The sequence below is a fragment of the Gadus morhua genome, chromosome 5 (genome assembly GCF_902167405.1).
Source record: "Gadus morhua chromosome 5, gadMor3.0, whole genome shotgun sequence".
Taxonomy (NCBI): domain Eukaryota; kingdom Metazoa; phylum Chordata; class Actinopteri; order Gadiformes; family Gadidae; genus Gadus; species Gadus morhua.
The window spans coordinates 24,748,558-24,765,503 of record NC_044052.1 but is presented as its reverse complement, the minus strand read 5'-3'; the positions used below and the strand labels follow the sequence as shown (position 1 = coordinate 24,765,503).

General features: G+C 47.5%; 1 protein-coding gene across 1 annotated transcript in view; it reads right to left on the bottom strand.

The window, feature by feature from the left end:
- Window positions 1-3,611: 3,611 nt before the first annotated feature.
- adck1 (aarF domain containing kinase 1) overlaps window positions 3,612-16,946 on the bottom strand; it is a 71,459-nt gene continuing 58,124 nt past the window's right edge. The window contains 2 exon segments of the mRNA XM_030356056.1: window positions 3,612-5,927; window positions 7,890-8,083. Coding sequence (XP_030211916.1) covers window positions 5,768-5,927; window positions 7,890-8,083 — 354 coding nt within the window. The 3' untranslated portion in view covers window positions 3,612-5,767.

Sequence of the window (16,946 nt, the reverse complement as noted above, 5' to 3'; positions counted from 1 at the left end):
ACTATACTAACTATATTATACTATACTAACTATATTATACTATACTAACTACATTATACTACACTAACTACATTATACTACACAAACTATAGTATACTATACTAACTATATTATACAACACTAACTATATTACACTACACTAACTATATTATACTATACTAACTATATTATACTACACTAACTATATTATACTACACTAACTATATTATACTACACTAACTATATTATACTACACTAACTATATTATACTACACTAACTATATTATACTACACTAACTATATTATACTACACTAACTATTTAGTGTTCAGGAGCTCCACCACCTACAGGGAGGAGGAGGAGCTAGGCCTCCTCCTCCTCCCTGTAGGAGGCCTAGCTCCTCCTCCTACAGGGAGGAGGAGCTAGGCCTCCTACAGGGAGGAGGAGGAGCTAGGGAGGAGGGGCTTAGCCTCCTACAGGGAGGAGGAGGAGGAGCTAGGGAGGAGGAGCTAGGCCTCCTACAGGGAGGAGGAGGAGCTAGGGAGGAGGAGCTAGGCCTCCTACAGGGAGGAGGAGGAGCTAGGCCTCCGGCTGTTCTGTGATCTGTTGTTGATCTGAATGTTTTGGACTGCAGGTGTAACGTTGTTCTAGTTTAGTAGTTCTGTGATCAGTGATTTTCTCTTCAGTATGATGCACAACGAGGGCTGCTCTACTTTTTCAACAAACAAATTTTGGGTCGATTGGAAAAATCACTTCTAGTCGATGTTTGAGAAGATACACAATGACTGGAAGTTTATCAGCGAACATTGACCTTTAACACCTCCTCCACTGTTAGACCAGAGAGAGAGAGAGAGAGAGAGAGAGAGAGAGAGAGAGAGAGAGAGAGAGAGAGAGAGAGAGAGAGGAGAAGAGAGAGAGAGAGAGAGAGAGAGAGAGAGAGAGAGAGAGAGAGAGAGAGAGAGAGAGAGAGAGAGAAAGAGAGAGAGAGGAGAAGAGAGACAAAAATAGAGTTAGTTCTCCAGGTTCTATTAGTGATGACAGGCATGGGCCGGTCTGGGTGATAGAGATGGATGTTTCTCCTGAGGCTAACAGACTCAGCTTAAGGCCACTCACTCACACAAACACACTCTCACACAGACACAAACACACAAATGCACACACACACACACACACACACACATAAACAGCGAGACGTATTACTCATCTAATCCGACCATCAACTTTGTCGTGCTCTCACACAGACACACACACACACACGTTTGGATGGACACAAACCAAGACTCACAAACACACACTGATCACCGTCTCTCAATGCACACCTACTCACATACTGCCCCTAATGCCCCTACTCAGGCCCACATACTGCCCCTACTACCCCTAATGCCCCTACTCAGACCACATACTGCCCCTACTGCCCTACTGCCCCTACCCAGGCCCACATACTGCCCCTAATGCCCCTACTCAGGCCCACATACTGCCCCTACTACCCCTAATGCCCCTACTCAGACCACATACTGCCCCTAATGCCCCTACTCAGGCCCACATACTGCCCCTACTACCCCTAATGCCCCTACTCAGACCACATACTGCCCCTAATGCCCCTACTCAGGCCCCATACTGCCCTACTGCCCCTACCCAGGCCCAAATACTGCCCCTAATGCCCCTACTCAGGCCCCATACTGCCCCTACTGCCCTACTGCCCCTACTCAGGCCCCATACTGCCCCTACTGCCCCTACTCAGGCCCCATACTGCCCTACTCAGACTACATACTGCCCCTAATGCCCCTACTCAGGCCCACATACTGCCCCTACTGCCCCTACTCAGGCCCCATACTGCCCCTAATGCCCCTACTCAGACTACATACTGCCCTACTGCCCCTACTCAGACTACATACTGCCCCTATTGCCCCTACTCAGACTACATACTGCCCCTACTCAGACTACATACTGCCCCTATTGCCCCTACTCAGACTACATACTGCCCTACTGCCCCTACTCAGACTACATACTGCCCCTATTGCCCCTACTCAGACTACATACTGCCCCTACTGCCCCTACTCAGACTACATACTGCCCCTACTCAGACTACATACTGCCCCTACTGCCCCTACCCAGGCCCCATACTGCCCCTACTGCCCCTACCCAGGCCCATACTGCCCCTACTCAGACTACATACTGCCCCTACTGCCCCTACCCAGGCCCCATACTGCCCCTACTCAGACTACATACTGCCCCTACTGCCCCTACTGCCCCTACCCAGGCCCCATACTGCCCCTACCCAGGCCCCATACTGCCCCTACCCAGGCCCCATACTGCCCCTACTGCCCCTACCCAGGCCCCATACTGCCCCTACTCATCAGAGTGTTGGTCGGGGAGCACGTCAGATGGGCCGCGTTGGCCTACAGGGGGAGGAGCCTTTGGATTGTGTGTGTTTGTCCGTCTGTCTGTCTGTGTGTGTCTGTGTCGGTGTGTGTCTAATATTGTCTGACATAATAACGTGTGTGTGTGTCTGTGTGTGTGAGTGTGTGTGTCTGTGTGTCTGTGAGTGTGTGTCTTTGAGTGTGTGTGTGTGTGTGTTAGTGTCTGTGTGAGTGTGTGTGTCTGTGAGTGTGTGTGTGTGTGTGTGTGTGTGTGTTAGTGTCTGTGTGAGTGTGTGTGTCTGTGTGAGTGTGTGTGTCTGTGAGTGTGTGTGTGTGTGTGTGTTAGTGTCTGTGTGAGTGTGTGTGTCTGTGTGAGTGTGTGTGTCTGTGTGTCTGTGAGTGTGTGTGTGTGTGTGTGTTAGTGTCTGTGTGAGTGTGTGTGTCTGTGTGAGTGTGTGTGTCTGTGTGTCTGTGAGTGTGTGTGTGTGTGTGTGTGTGTGTGTGTGTGTGTGAGTGAGTGTGTGTGTCTGTGAGTGTGTGTGTCTGTGTGTCTGTGAGTGTGTGTGTGTGTGTGTGTGTCTGTGTGTAGACATGTTTCACGATGACTACTCGCTGGGGGAGAGACAGTCACCTGAACCACAGTCTTACTATAAACTGAGATTCATCCAGTATGAAATCGATCCTTAAATTCAAAGTCCCCTCAGAGGCGGTCCTTGGGGGGGGGCTTTTACAGTCTAGTCTATAGCACCTAATCAGGGCTACAGTGTCGCCGGCGGCACACAGACACAACACGAGCCCACACAGCACCCAGCATCCCAACGGGAACGCGCCCCTATCAGAGCATCAGGACCCAGACCATGTGTTCACATTGATTCTAAAATGCGTTTACAGGTTGCCAACACCAAAGGAGACTCAGACCAGGGCGGAGTTTCTCCAGTCCTGAATGAGGAACCCTTGGGGAGAGGTCTGGGACGGTGGTCCAGGGTCAGATGTGGAACGCAAGCCCAGCCAATGTTCCCACTGCAAGGAGTTAGTGTTTGACGTTGCTGTCCTGACCAGTTCAGACTGGTTTTATGGAACCGACACAGGAATCTGATCGCTGTGGCAGCATCCAGTCATGGAGGCCTTTGACCTGATGCCGGCCGGTGGCCATGACTCTGATCAGGGATGAGGTCTGTTGACTTTTGCGACTAGCCAAGATTAGAAGTGTCCTTTTCTAAATGACCATACATATAGGCTGAAAGACAGACTGTGAAATAAGTTCAGTCAGGTCTTTGGCAATGTAAAATCTTTATTTCAAGACACTACCGTTTGGCTTTTCGATTATATTTAATAGACAGCATTTGCCCTCCACATTCAAATTGAAGGAATGGAACCGAGAACTGATGAAAATAAGTGTGATCTCACGTAGAAAACTTTAATCTATTGCATCTCCCATGATTAAAATGCCACTTCATGTTCACATGCCATTCTGTTAAAGCATGACCTTGGGGTTTTTCAACCTCGACCCTGTCTCTCCATGGTTTTGGGTGTTTGTGTGACTAATGCAGGGCTGCATTGTAACCCGATGAGCTACCAGCCCCCGACAATGGGAGTCCTCTAGAAGTGCTTATTTTTGCTGCTCTCCGATTGTTATTATGTCAGACAATATTAGGGAAGGATCCCTCCAGAGAAATACAACTATTTTTCTTTTTCACTTTCATTTTCAGGTCGCTTTGTCATTGTCAAGTCTCTCTCAAGGAGAAGTTTTGAAGGCTTGTCTTTGTTGTCATTATTATCGCGTTGTATTTGCGCAATGTCAGTGGAACAGCAGGCAGAGGATGTGCGACATTGGCCTCATAGGATCACATGACAGCCCCGTCTGTAGGTTGAAGCTCTCTCGCTCAACAAACCATTTCAGAAATTGTTGTGTGCATTAGTCACTTAGACCCAACATGAGGGGAAATAGGATCTAGGTTGAAAAGTTATTCTTTAATAATTACAGCAGTGGCTTCAGTTCACAGACAACAATAAACTGTAAGAGAAAACAAATGAAACACATCACAGGACTGCATAAGGCTAATCTCATAACTCTTCATAACCACAAATACTAATTTGGGCCCACAAAGAAATCAAGTATTAGACCCCAACCCCAACATGGTGCACAGTGTTTATCAAGCAGTTTTCATCTGTAAATGAAATGAACCACATAAAAGCAGTATGATGAATGAAAGCAGCGTTAATTGGCCCCAGGTTCCAGCGGGAGATTGCACAGCAAGAGATAGATGAGATGTTTTAAAATCTCAAAAAAGACAACACTGAAGAACAGAGGAGTACAATACTGAGAGTGGCGTGATGACGCTTCTCTGCATTGATAGAAACACCTGGACATACGCTGGAGGGAAAACCACACGTGCATTAATCTTCAACGTATTTGGCCAACAAGATAGAACTCAACTGGTCCCAAAATAAGCACACGACGAAATTATAAAAAGACAGATGGATAATCCAGAGTACATGCCTTGAGTGAAATCCATGAAAAAATGGCCGAAAGCCATGTTATGAGGTATTATAGCCCATAATAACCACTCTCCGTGGGAGCCGGGATCCATTAGTTTCCACAACATCTTCTTTCAATGGAAATATAAAATAAGTTTCTGTCTTCATCCTTGCTGGAAGTACAGATTGTCCAACCGTTAAGGCCGGTGCCCAACCAGCAGCTGATCCTGGTGACGGAGTGCTGAGGTTTGGCCTCCGTGACTCTCCGTAAACGGAGAGGAAACTTAACTTAAGAGTCATGGCTAGAGTCAGCCGTCCATTAACCGATCAACGTTACCTCATCGTGCTACTTAAAGAGGGACAATAAAGGATAACTCAACTTAATTTAACTAACTTACTTGCTTCCCAAGATAAATACCAAAAGGTAGAGGCCGCAAAGGCAACGGAAAGTTCAGAGAAACAATTACTCCTCCGTATGGCTTCCTGCATCTCAACCTACATCAGTACGTCTAACTGGCTGCACCACCCGTCTGTCCGTCTGTCCGTCTGTCAGTCTGTTGGTGGGGTTGGACTGACTGAGTCCCAGCCTGCATGCCGGTGCTGGACTGAGGCCAATTTAGTTTCTCCCGGTAAACGTCTCATTTGACTGACTGCTGCCATATGTCTGCCTGCCTGCGTGACTGGTTATGATTGACTGATGTCTTGGTCAACTTAACATCTGGTTGAATTTCAATAATAATACCTATGGCTGCCTTCTGTCCTTCTGTTTATATTCCCAGGGGTCTTCAGCCAAGATGTTGACAGCTCAATGTGCGATTTGGACTAATGAATAAAAGTAAGAATAATATAATTTAGATATTTACATATCTGTGTGTGTGTGTGTGTGTGTGTGTGTGTGTGTGTGTGTGTGTGTGTGTGTGTGTGTGTGTGTGTCCATCTCCAGGCTGATGACTAGCCCAGGCAGCCGAGCAAGGCCCACAGCCAGCGAGCCATTGGGTGACCTTTGACCTGGAGGTACACCTCGTACAGACCCAGCCGCCACAGCCCCAGCACCTCGCCCACTGAGATCCGCAGACGCCGCGTCCGGGAGCTAGCCTTGCTCCTCCTGTGCCTGCATGAAGAAAAGGATGAAAGATACGATGTTAAAGGTGCTGTGGGTAAGAAACCAAATTCCTTCTCACTACTGGCCCCTGTAGGCCGGTTGGTGAACTGCAGCCCTGCAAGAGGCAGCGCTTTCAGATAGCTGGAGGGCGAGCTCTGTGGGTTGAGACAATAACCATCATATACGGATGTCAGTTATTATCATAAACAAACAAATTAATAAAAGAGCTTTTGACAGAAGATACATTTACCTCGAAGTCTCTTCTCCCATCTACATTTAAACAGAACAAACGTTGGTGCACCAGGCGGTGATTACACATTTCTAGTTAAATCTATGAATCTTTACATCACTGGATCCTGATTGAGACACTTTTAAACCTTCAGCAGTCCACAGAGTGCCCTTATAACTCTCGGGCCACGATTTAAATGATTTGAGATTAGCAGCAGAGACCAATATCTCACTGAACAAATTCTAAGAAAAAAATACAAAAAAATATACATTTTCTTTTTGAATAACACCTTTTAATGAAAGAATACGACGTTAAATAAAAATATATATAGAGGACGAATCGAAATATAATAAATATATGACAGATCAAAATATATAAATATATGACAAATCAAATTATATCAAGATATGACGGATCAAAACGGAGAGGTTGATCTCCGAGGGGACGGCCAGCAGCTAGGAGAGGAGCTGAGGAGAGGAGAGGAGAGAGGAGAGGAGAGGAGAGGAGAGGAGAGGAGAGAGGAGAGGAGAGCGGAGAGAGGAGAGGAGAGGAGGGGGGGAGAGGAGGAGGGAGGGGAGGAGAGGAGAGGAGGGGAGGAGGGGAGAGGAGAGGAGAGGAGGGGAGGGGAGGGGAGGGGAGGGGGAGGAGGAGAGAGGAGGAGGGAGGAGAGGAGGGGAGGGGAGAGGAGGAGGGGAGGGGAGAGGAGGGGGAGGGGAGGGGAGGGGGGGGGGGGGAGGGGAGAGGAGGGGAGGGGAGGGGAGGGGAGAGAGGGGAGAAGAGGAGAGGAGAGGAGGGGAGGGGAGGGGAGGGGAGGGGAGGGGAGGGGAGGAGGAGAGAGGAGGAGGGAGGAGAGGAGGGGAGGGGAGGGGAGGGGAGGGGAGGGGAGGGGAGGGGAGGAGAGGAGGGAGGAGAGGGGAGGGTGGGCTGGCGGGGTCGCCGCCGTCTGTTAACTGATGATGTGTTCAACTCACTCGGACGGCTCTCTGCTGTCAGACACCCCGCATAACCTGGCTGATCCGCCAGGACATGGAAATGAGTGTGTGTGCAAACTGGGTCAGACCGGGGACAGGCTGGAGGGGAGGGTGGAGGGTGGAAAGGGGAGGTGGAGAGGGGAGGGTGAAGGGTGAAGGGGAGAGGTGGAAGTTTACGGAGGTGGAGGGTGGAGGTGTACGGAGGTGGAGGGTGGAGGTGGAGGGTGGAGGTGTATGGAGGTGGAGGTTGGAGTCGTACGGAGGTGGAGGGTGGAGGTATATGGAGGGTGGAGGTGTACGGAGGTGGAGGGGGGAGGTGTGTGGAGGGTGGAGGTGTACGGAGGGTGGAGGTGTACGGAGGGTGGAGGTGTATGGAGGGTAGAGGTGTATGGAGGGTGGAGGTGTACGGAGGTGGAGGGTGGAGGTGTACGGAGGTGGAGGTGTACGGAGGGTGGAGGTGTACGGAGGTGGAGGGTGGAGGTGCACGGAGGGTGGAGGTGTATGGAGGTGGAGGTTGGAGTCGTACGGAGGTGGAGGGTGGAGGTGTACGGAGGGTGGAGGTGTACGGAGGTGGAGGGTGGAGGTGTATGGAGGGTGGAGGTGTACGGAGGGTGGAGGTGTACGGAGGTGGAGGGTGGAGGTGTATGGAGGGTGGAGGTGTACGGAGGGTGGAGGTGTACGGAGGGTGGAGGTGTACGGAGGTGGAGGGTGGAGGTGTACGGAGGGTGGAGGTGTACGGAGGGTGGAGGTGTACGGAGGGTGGAGGTATACCTGGCCAGGGCGCGGACGCAGCAGCGGGACATGTTGAGGAAGGAGGAGGAGGCGGCGCGGGTCTGCAGCGCGGCCTCGATGCCGCGCAGCAGGTCGTTGGTCTTCAGCAGCAGCAGCATCTGGCGCGGCACTCTGTTGAGCAGCTCGCTGATCTGGGGCAGGTACTGCGACACGTTGGTGCGGATCTCCACATCCTGTCCATTCAGGAGGCCAGGGGAACACACGGTACAGGGGGTTAGTCCATGGGGTTCACCCCAGAGATCAGACCTCCTGATTGTGATAGGACTACACCCCGCAATCAAAGTAATACACAGTTACAATGTTCATGTTGTAGAGCTGAGGATCGATCAGAGATAGAGAGAGAGAGAGAGAGATGCTGAGTCACTGTCCTCCATTGTCTCTCGCCCTGTGCTAGTGTCTGCTCTGGTTCCAGTTCTCCTCTGCGTTTCAGTCCATTGTGTTCAGGGTTTGATTGACCTGCCGCTCTGTGACTCCGCTCTGTGAATGAGGCTGAACCACATCGACCGAAGCCAGGGAGCAAGATGTCTCTCCTCTCATTGTTTCTAATTGTGGCTCATTTTGGAGAAGGTCATTCAGGCAGAAGGGAGATGATCTCTGCGATTTGGTGTCACTGCTTCTGATTCCAGTCCTATCTAAAACACATATCATCCTGCAGCAGTTAGGAGTTAAAGGCCGTAGTCATCTTGTCTACACCCCTTCCCTCTGGCGGAGAGCACTCTGGTAAAGAGTTGATTTGATTTGGTTCAGAGACGCCACAGGGTGGTTGTCACGGCCCTTCCACCAAACTCAGCTTTCAGTGCTTTGAAAAATGCTATATAGGTGCAATAATTAGGGGTCCAAGCCAACAGGTTGGATCCCTATTGTTTTTGTAAGGATTTTTTTTATTTTTATACTACCTCCCCCTAGAAGTGGGCCCACAGCCAAAACCGTAAATGGTGCCGACACGCCAATTGCATGACTAGAAACCAGGTCCGGCACCGCTACTCAGATAACAAATCCATACACGGCGGTCACTAGGTGGCGCTATACAAAGGAAAGACGCGTTCGGGGCTATAACTCCCACACCGAACCTCCCACATTCAAAACCTTGTACACACAGATTCACTGGAGTCTGCTGCATCTTTTGGCATAGGCCACGCCCATTTGCGTCCATAATTTTTTTGGACCAATCGACACCAAACTTTGCGCACGACATCTTCAGATGCACACGCAAAGAATGCATGAAACACTTTTTTGATGCGACCTTTGACGACGAAACGGTAGCGTTTTGAATATTGATTTATTAGCTAAATTAGACGTGGAATATCAAAAATCCAAAGAAATCCAAAATTAGACATCGGATCGAGTCCAAATTTTACAGACATGTTGGTGTTAACCTTAATGTCGTTCAATAAAAAAATCCGAAAAATTCGCCATTAGGGGGCGCAATAAACGAGGAAATAGTATATCTTCTACAAAATTTAGCCTCGAAAACGCTACACTGACTTCTCGCTACTCCTACCACAGTTCAAATCCTTTGGTATCCACAGGTTCAGGGTAGCGTTTTGAACACATGCTTCGCGTTGTGCCGGCGAAACGCACATTTCTTGTCGCGTTGTGCCGGCGAAATGCACACTTCTTGGACCCCTGCATAACTGCTTGCAGTTCTAGTTATTATTATTATCTAAATTATTATATTACTCATTATTATGAGGGTTATATATTACATACATATACATACATGACCCAGATTGTTTCTCTTTGGTATGTTGTGTCTGCAGAAAACTGTTCTATTTTATAGGTCATTGTGTAACTTTGTAGAGTGAAATGTCCCAGGAAATTCTAATATTCTTCGAATGCTAGTTTTGCAATGCTCATTTAACACCTCAGAAAATGATTACTGTCATTATTACCACAAAAGAACCAAACATTTGGTTTTCCATATATAAATGGAGTAGAAGGCATAAAACCCAAAACAAACGTAACATTCCTGATTGTAAGCCATTTAAACTTTGGTCCAAGCTTGTATTTGTCTATAGCAGTCGAGTTCCTGTCAACATTTTAAACATTGTCAAAATGTTAATATCTGTCGGGAGCCTTTTGCATTTTGACATCACCACGTGGATCCGAACCGGAGGCCGTGAGACCATGGCTGACAATCAGCAACCGTGTTCGGTACACTTTAAATAAAGAAGCAATGTTTAACACTTTAACTAGTTAGTAAGTAAAAAAAAACTGGACATATTTGTAGTCAATGCTAATTGATAGGGATTCAAAGATTGTATCAATAAAATCACATCCTTTGACTGAATGTTTTACAAATAAACAATACTGACCATCCTGTACCTCTCTCTCTTTGTTTGAACGCACCCCCCCCCCGCGCCAACCCGAGCCGGCAGGACAGCTACTGCACCGCAGCGGGAGTGAACACAACCCCCCCCGTCACCTGGCTCAGACCTGAACAATACCCCTTTAGACGTGCTGTTCATGTGTGCAGACATTTAAAGATGTGTACGGCGACAGAACTTAAAGACAACCTCTATCTCATCTCCTTTTAAAGGCAACGTGAAATGGCCTTTATTCAATACCTGTGTAACACAACATACAATGAGTACAGGTGGATGTGTTCTGAGGATGTGTTTCAACATACAATGAGTGCAGAGGATGTGTTCCGAGGATGTGTTTCAACATACAATGAGTGCAGAGGATGTGTTCTGAGGATGTGTTTCACATACAATGAGTGCACATGGATGTGTTCTGAGGATGTGTTTCAACATACAATGAGTGAAGAGGATGTGTTCTGAGGATGTGTTTCAACATACAATGAGTGAAGAGGATGTGTTCTGAGGATGTGCTTTAACATACAATGAGTGCACATGGATGTGTTCTGAGGATGTGTTTCAACATACAATGAGTGAATAGGGTGTGTTCTGAGGATGTGTGCCAACATACAATGAGTGAAGAGGATGTGTTCTGAGGATGTGTTTCAACATACAATGAGTGCACATGGATGTGTTCTGAGGATGTGTTTCAACATACAATGAGTGCACATGGATGTGTTCTGAGGATGTGTTTCAACATACAATGAGTGCACATGGATGTGTTCTGAGGATGTGTTTCAACATACAATGAGTGCACATGGATGTGTTCTGAGGATGTGTCTGTTCCCGCTAGCCGCAGGAGCGCCGTGGAAACCGTAGACTGATTTCGTGGCGTCTTTTAAGGACAACTTCAGGATTGTTTCAGCTGTTCTCCTTTGACAAAACATATAAACAGAGCTCAATCATACGGCCTTCCACTCTCACCTAAATCCTCAGCGTAATCCTAAATGTCTTTCAGTTCACTTCGGCAGTTTCCCTCTAATCCCAACCCAACACAGTGCATGGCGTGGTGTACTGCAGGTACTGGCCCTCAGGGAGGCAGTTCCACCTCCCTACTGCCTCATCACTCATACAGAAAACATGGCAGCATGAGCAATTAGCCCCCGCCCCCCCATAAACCACCGCGCATAGCGTCGGCCCCAAACCCTTTGATTCATGGGACAGCTCTGCCCCTCATTGGATAATTTATACACACATTAAACGTCCCCGCGGTGGATTTATGAAACGCATTAGGATGTGAACGCGCATTGAATTAAACTCGGCTGTCCGACTGCTTGCTTGCTGTGCGTCGCGTGTGGACGTCCGGACAGCTTATTTACTACGAAGAGCTACGGCGTGGCCCACCACACATTATTCCGCCGTGCGCTTCATGCATGAAGACGGCGCAGCGACACAAGGTGATCTGGAGCCCGGAATATCGACTTCAGGGCCAGTGGAGACGGGGCTGCCACAGGAGCTTCTAGGGATCTGTCTCTGTGACGAGTAGGTGTGTTGTCTCTGTGATGAGTAGGTGTATCATGTTGTCTCTGTGATGAGTAGTGTGTTGTCTCTGTGATGAGTAGGTGTATCATGTTGTCCTCTGTGATGAGTAGGTGTGTTGTCTCTGTGATGAGTAGGTGTATCATGTTGTCTCTGTGACGAGTAGGTGTGTTGTCTCTGTGATGATTAGTTGTACCATGTTGTCTTTGCATAGACACGTGATGTACGTCCATGGAACGGATGTACAGAATGGACGGAGGACAGATGGAAAGGAATTTGGAGGGAAATCCTAACGGGACAAAACTGACGCAGAAATGGTAATTAGGTAGATTGCATAGAGATTGGAGGGTAAACAAGACAACAATTCTCAGAATACGAGCAGAAGGAGAGTGTAGCTGGTCTCCATGGTGACGATACTGTGGCCAGGTCAGTGTGTCTTTGATGTGGCGACTGTTTGTCTGTCCATTTCAACCTCGCCGTACAGCCGTACTCCACATCAAAGACCTCTCCCCACTAGAGGTAAACACGACTAAATTACACCATTAGCTAGGTCTGTCACTGTGTGTGGTTGGGTGGGTGTGCGTGTCTGTGGGTGTGTGTGTGGAAGTGCTTTCTTGCAGATGGAAGTGTGGTTCTCTCGTGCCGTATACTTAAGGTACCTTTGTCCTGAGTGCCCCTTAGCAATGCTTAACAAGGTCTCACCCAAATTGCCTACATGGCCTTAATAAGTTCTATGGTACAAACAGAAGTCTGTTACATACCAAGGGCCGTCTAGAAAGGGAGCAGGCTACAAACAGAAAACACTAAACCAATCTTAAACCTTACCTGCACTCTGCAGAGACAAGACAATCAAATCAAGGTATTGGGAAGATGTGAATTCATTGTTGAACACAGGCCTTGTCTAACATAAAACAGAGACAATTATGAGCTCTGAAACAGATCTCTGACACTGTAGAAGGGTCGTCAACCTGTAGAACTAGTGTGTGTGTGTGTGTGTGTGTGTGTGTGTGTGTGTGTGTGTGTGTGTGTGTGTGTGTGTGTGTGTGTGTGTGTGTGTGTGTCTTAAATCATGGAACAGTCAGTCCAAGGCTGTGTCTTAAAGCGCTGCATCAGAACAACAGGTTTGCGATGGTTATTCTAGCAGTGGTCGAGCATTACCCCGTACAGCTCACAGTGTAGAGAGAGAGAGAGAGAGAGAGAGAGAGAGAGAGAGACAGAGAGACAGAGAGACAGAGAGACAGGGAGACAGGAGAGAGAGAGAGAGAGAGAGAGAGAGAGAGAGAGAGAGAGAGAGAGAGAGAGAGAGAGAGAGAGAGAGACAGGGAGAGAGAGAGAGAGAGAGAGAGAGAGAGAGAGAGAGAGAGAGAGAGAGAGAGAGAGAGAGAGAGTGAGTGGAGAGGAGACAGAGAGAGAGATGAGAGAGACAGAGAGAGAGAGAGACAGAGACAGAGACACAGGAGAGAGATAGAGCGAGAGAGAGAGAGAGAGAGAGACAGAGACAGAGACAGAGACAGAGACAGAGAGAGAGGACAGAGTCGATGAACGGACCGACCGCAGTGAGCAGCACTACGGGACTCACATCGGCTGCAGCCTTACGACTGTCATGGAAACGGGGGGGGGGGGAGATATGTAATTAGCTTTTAATAGCATCAGCTAGAATATGTTAAAATGAAAAAAAGGTAATACAAAGGCGACACTTGATGAGAATAGCGCGCTGCAAGGAGAGCATTTTTTTTCCCCCCTCATGTTTTACAGTCGGTGGAATGGCTTTGTGTCGCGAGCGAGGAAGGCATTAGCAGGCAGAGAGAGTGAGAGGTAGAGATGAGAGAGAGGAGAGGAGAGAGAGAGAGAGGGAGAGGGAGAGGGAGAGAGAGAAAGAGAGAGACAGACAATGGGGCAGAGACAATGGCGCTGTTCAACATCTCGCTCTGCGTTCTTCCACGTGGCTCCTGGATTCAGGGCGGTTCCATTCTCTGCGTTGTAATTGGTCCGGTTAACTGTTGAGCAAGTGGCTTGACTGACATTTTGTTATTGTAATTCTAATTGACTTGGCATTACATGTTCAATAAATACAGCCGTGTGCTGGGGAGAGGCGTCTGCGAAGGCTTTGTGCTATTATGGATATGGCCAATATGAATACTGCTGCATAATGTGGCAAGACAACACTGCTACTTAGTTTTAAGAGATAATATAATAATAGGTAATATTTAAAAGCTGAACAGACGAGGCCTGTTGCTGGTTCATGTGTGCCTACAATACCCACAATTCTCAAAATGTCCTTGGTGTTGGCATCAGTAACAATCTGACATTGGTCAGATACGGCACTGGTGGCAAACTATGGCCCCAGAGGGCCAAAGATGGTTACTGTGTCTGTGTATGTGTATGTGCGTGTGAACATGTGTGTCTGTGTACGTGTGTGTGTGTGTGTGTGTGTGTGTGTGTGTGTGTGTGTGACTGTGTGTGTGTCTGTGTACGTGTGTGTGGTATGTGTGTGTGAACATGTGTTGTGTGTGTGTGTGTGTGTGTGTGTGTGTGTGTGTGTGTGTGTGTAGGTGTCTGTGTACGTGCGTGTGTGATCTGAAGCCTCTGTGTCACAACATGCCTCTCATTTGCTTATCTTTACGAATGGGACCATGCTGCTCTCTTGTGATACAGCATCTTGTTTGATACATGCATGAGCACGCTGTCTGTTGCTCAAAGCCTCTTTCCGAAGTGGTTCCCATGTGTTCTTCAGTACAGTGGGTCAGTGCTAAGATGGCACCAACCCTGACCTCGTGTGGTTTTATAACGATTGTCCCTGACATCCAGATGGAACAGAACAAATAAACAGTATTAATTGTTTCACTGTGACCTTTTTGTAGATGATTTGTTGCATCAGCAAGTGGGCAATCGCCTGCAAAATATGCGTAGAATGAAAGAAAATGATATTACGGATGCGTGCGTGCGTGCGTGCGTGTGAACAGTTGCCTTTCTGAGACACGCGGAACATGTGCATACTGATAGAAGCTGTACTAAAAACCACTTAAATACATGCACACGCACTTAAGACAAAAGTCCCTAATGAAATGTGCAATGTGTTACTCTGAGTAACATAAGGCTGCGAAAGAGGGGAGATAAAAGACAAAGAATACAAAGGAGCAGATCTATTAGAAGAAATTATTATAAAAAAATACAAGAACATACCACATGATTGGTTATGAACAAAAAAATGCCTTTTCATTACAGTCTTTTTAAACGACACAGTACTGCAAAATTCATTGGGATAGTGCTGTACAATTTGAACTCATTTGTGTGTGTGTGTTGTGTGTGTGTGTGTGTGTGTGTGTGTGTGTGTGTTTGTGATGATGCATTTGCTCTTTGTGTTATAATGAACTTTTTTCTTCTACTTTTCAACAAAATGCTGCATAAATTGATCCACCTCAACTCCAGTGAAGGCTGATCCCAGGTCATGTGAGGTCTAAACAGGTATTAATTGAATGTATTTATTTATTTAACAGGGTCAATGGACAGAAGGAGACTGTCCCAGAATGTTATTCTATTTGCTGAACAAATAGAAGAGCAATGGCTGCCATCCATTGTTATTAGGTTTGGTTTGATGATGTCAACAGACCAAACATGGTGATTTGCTATTGCACCTCCATGATAAAAGTGCAGTCTTTTATGAATACTTCAATGTCAAAAGTCATGTTCCTGTGTACTATATGTACAACTGGCTTTGTTAGGAAATAAAAATGGTTAACCAACGATTTCCTCTGCATCTGAAAAAGGTGCTGACTGTTTATTCAGATGTTTGGATAATTGAGCGTCATTCATGGCCATGACAACAAGTGATAAACAGGTCGACAGTTGATTGATGACAGTGAATGGGACTCGTAATATAATAGTTCTGAACTGTTGATGTATGATATGGCCGCTAGTATAGAAAAGCCTGTTTGAAAATTCTGGTCATAACACTCCATTAAAGCAAACTTGGCAAGCTGGATAGTGTTTTATAAAGAGTGTGTGTTATGTGTGTAGTAAATGAACACCCTTACTAAAATACACTTGGCACATTTGGTAAGAGGATCTTACGAAAAATAAAATAAAGAAACATACCAACAAAATTCCCTCAACCATTCACTCAGTTACGTCACAAAAATTAGTTAGTTTCCCTGTTGGATAACTAAAAGAAGGCTTATGACTCTTTCATAGGAAGTCGGTACCAAACAAGACTGCACACGTTGTGATATCAAAAGCAAGCTATATTCACGTTCCACAAATAAATCGGCTTGTTACACCGACTGCTATCCAGATCAATGATCGATAGATATAACAGGTAGCGATAGTTGTAGAACTATAAGTGTAGCATACCATTATGGATACAATAGGAGTATCAGTGTGTGATTGGCTGAAGACCAAATATAAAGCGTAGAGTACTCAGCCAATCAGAGGTGTTCAGTGCTGCAAGGCCCACCCCAAAGTTCCTCTACATTTAGAAAGGGGCGTATTAGGGGGTCAAATAATGTCCCTGGAACTTATTTTAGACCCCGGTTCCTCCAAAGGTTCCCAAAATGGATCCTTAACTGCGGCCGAAACAAGGCTTAAGATGGAAGGAGGTCAGAACAGGGGAGACATGGAGGTGAAGCCAAACAGAGGAGGCAGTAGGTGGTGGAGACATGGAGGTGAAGCCAAACAGAGGAGGCAGTAGGTGGTGGAGACATGGAGGTGAAGCCAAACAGAGGAGGCAGTAGGTGGTGGAGACATGGAGGTGAAGCCAAACAGAGGAGGCAGTAGGTGGTGGAGACATGGAGGTGAAGCAAACAGAGGAGGCAGTAGGTGGTGGAGACATGGAGGTGAAGCCAAACAGAGGAGGCAGTAGGTGGTGGAGACATGGAGGTGAAGCCAAACAGAGGAGGCAGTAGGTGGTGGAGACATGGAGGTGAAGCCTAACAGAGGAGGCAGTAGGTGGTGGAGACATGGAGGTGAAGCCTAACAGAGAAGGCAGTAGGTGGTGGAGACATGGAGGTGAAGCCAAACAGAGGAGGCAGTAGGTGGTGGAGACATGGAGGTGAAGCCAAACAGAGGAGGCAGTAGGTGGTGGAGACATGGAGGTGAAGCCAAACAGAGGAGGCAGTAGGTGGTGGAGACATGGAGGTGAAGCCAAACAGAGGAGGCAGTAGGTGGTGGAGACATGGAGGTGAAGCCTAACAGAGGAGGC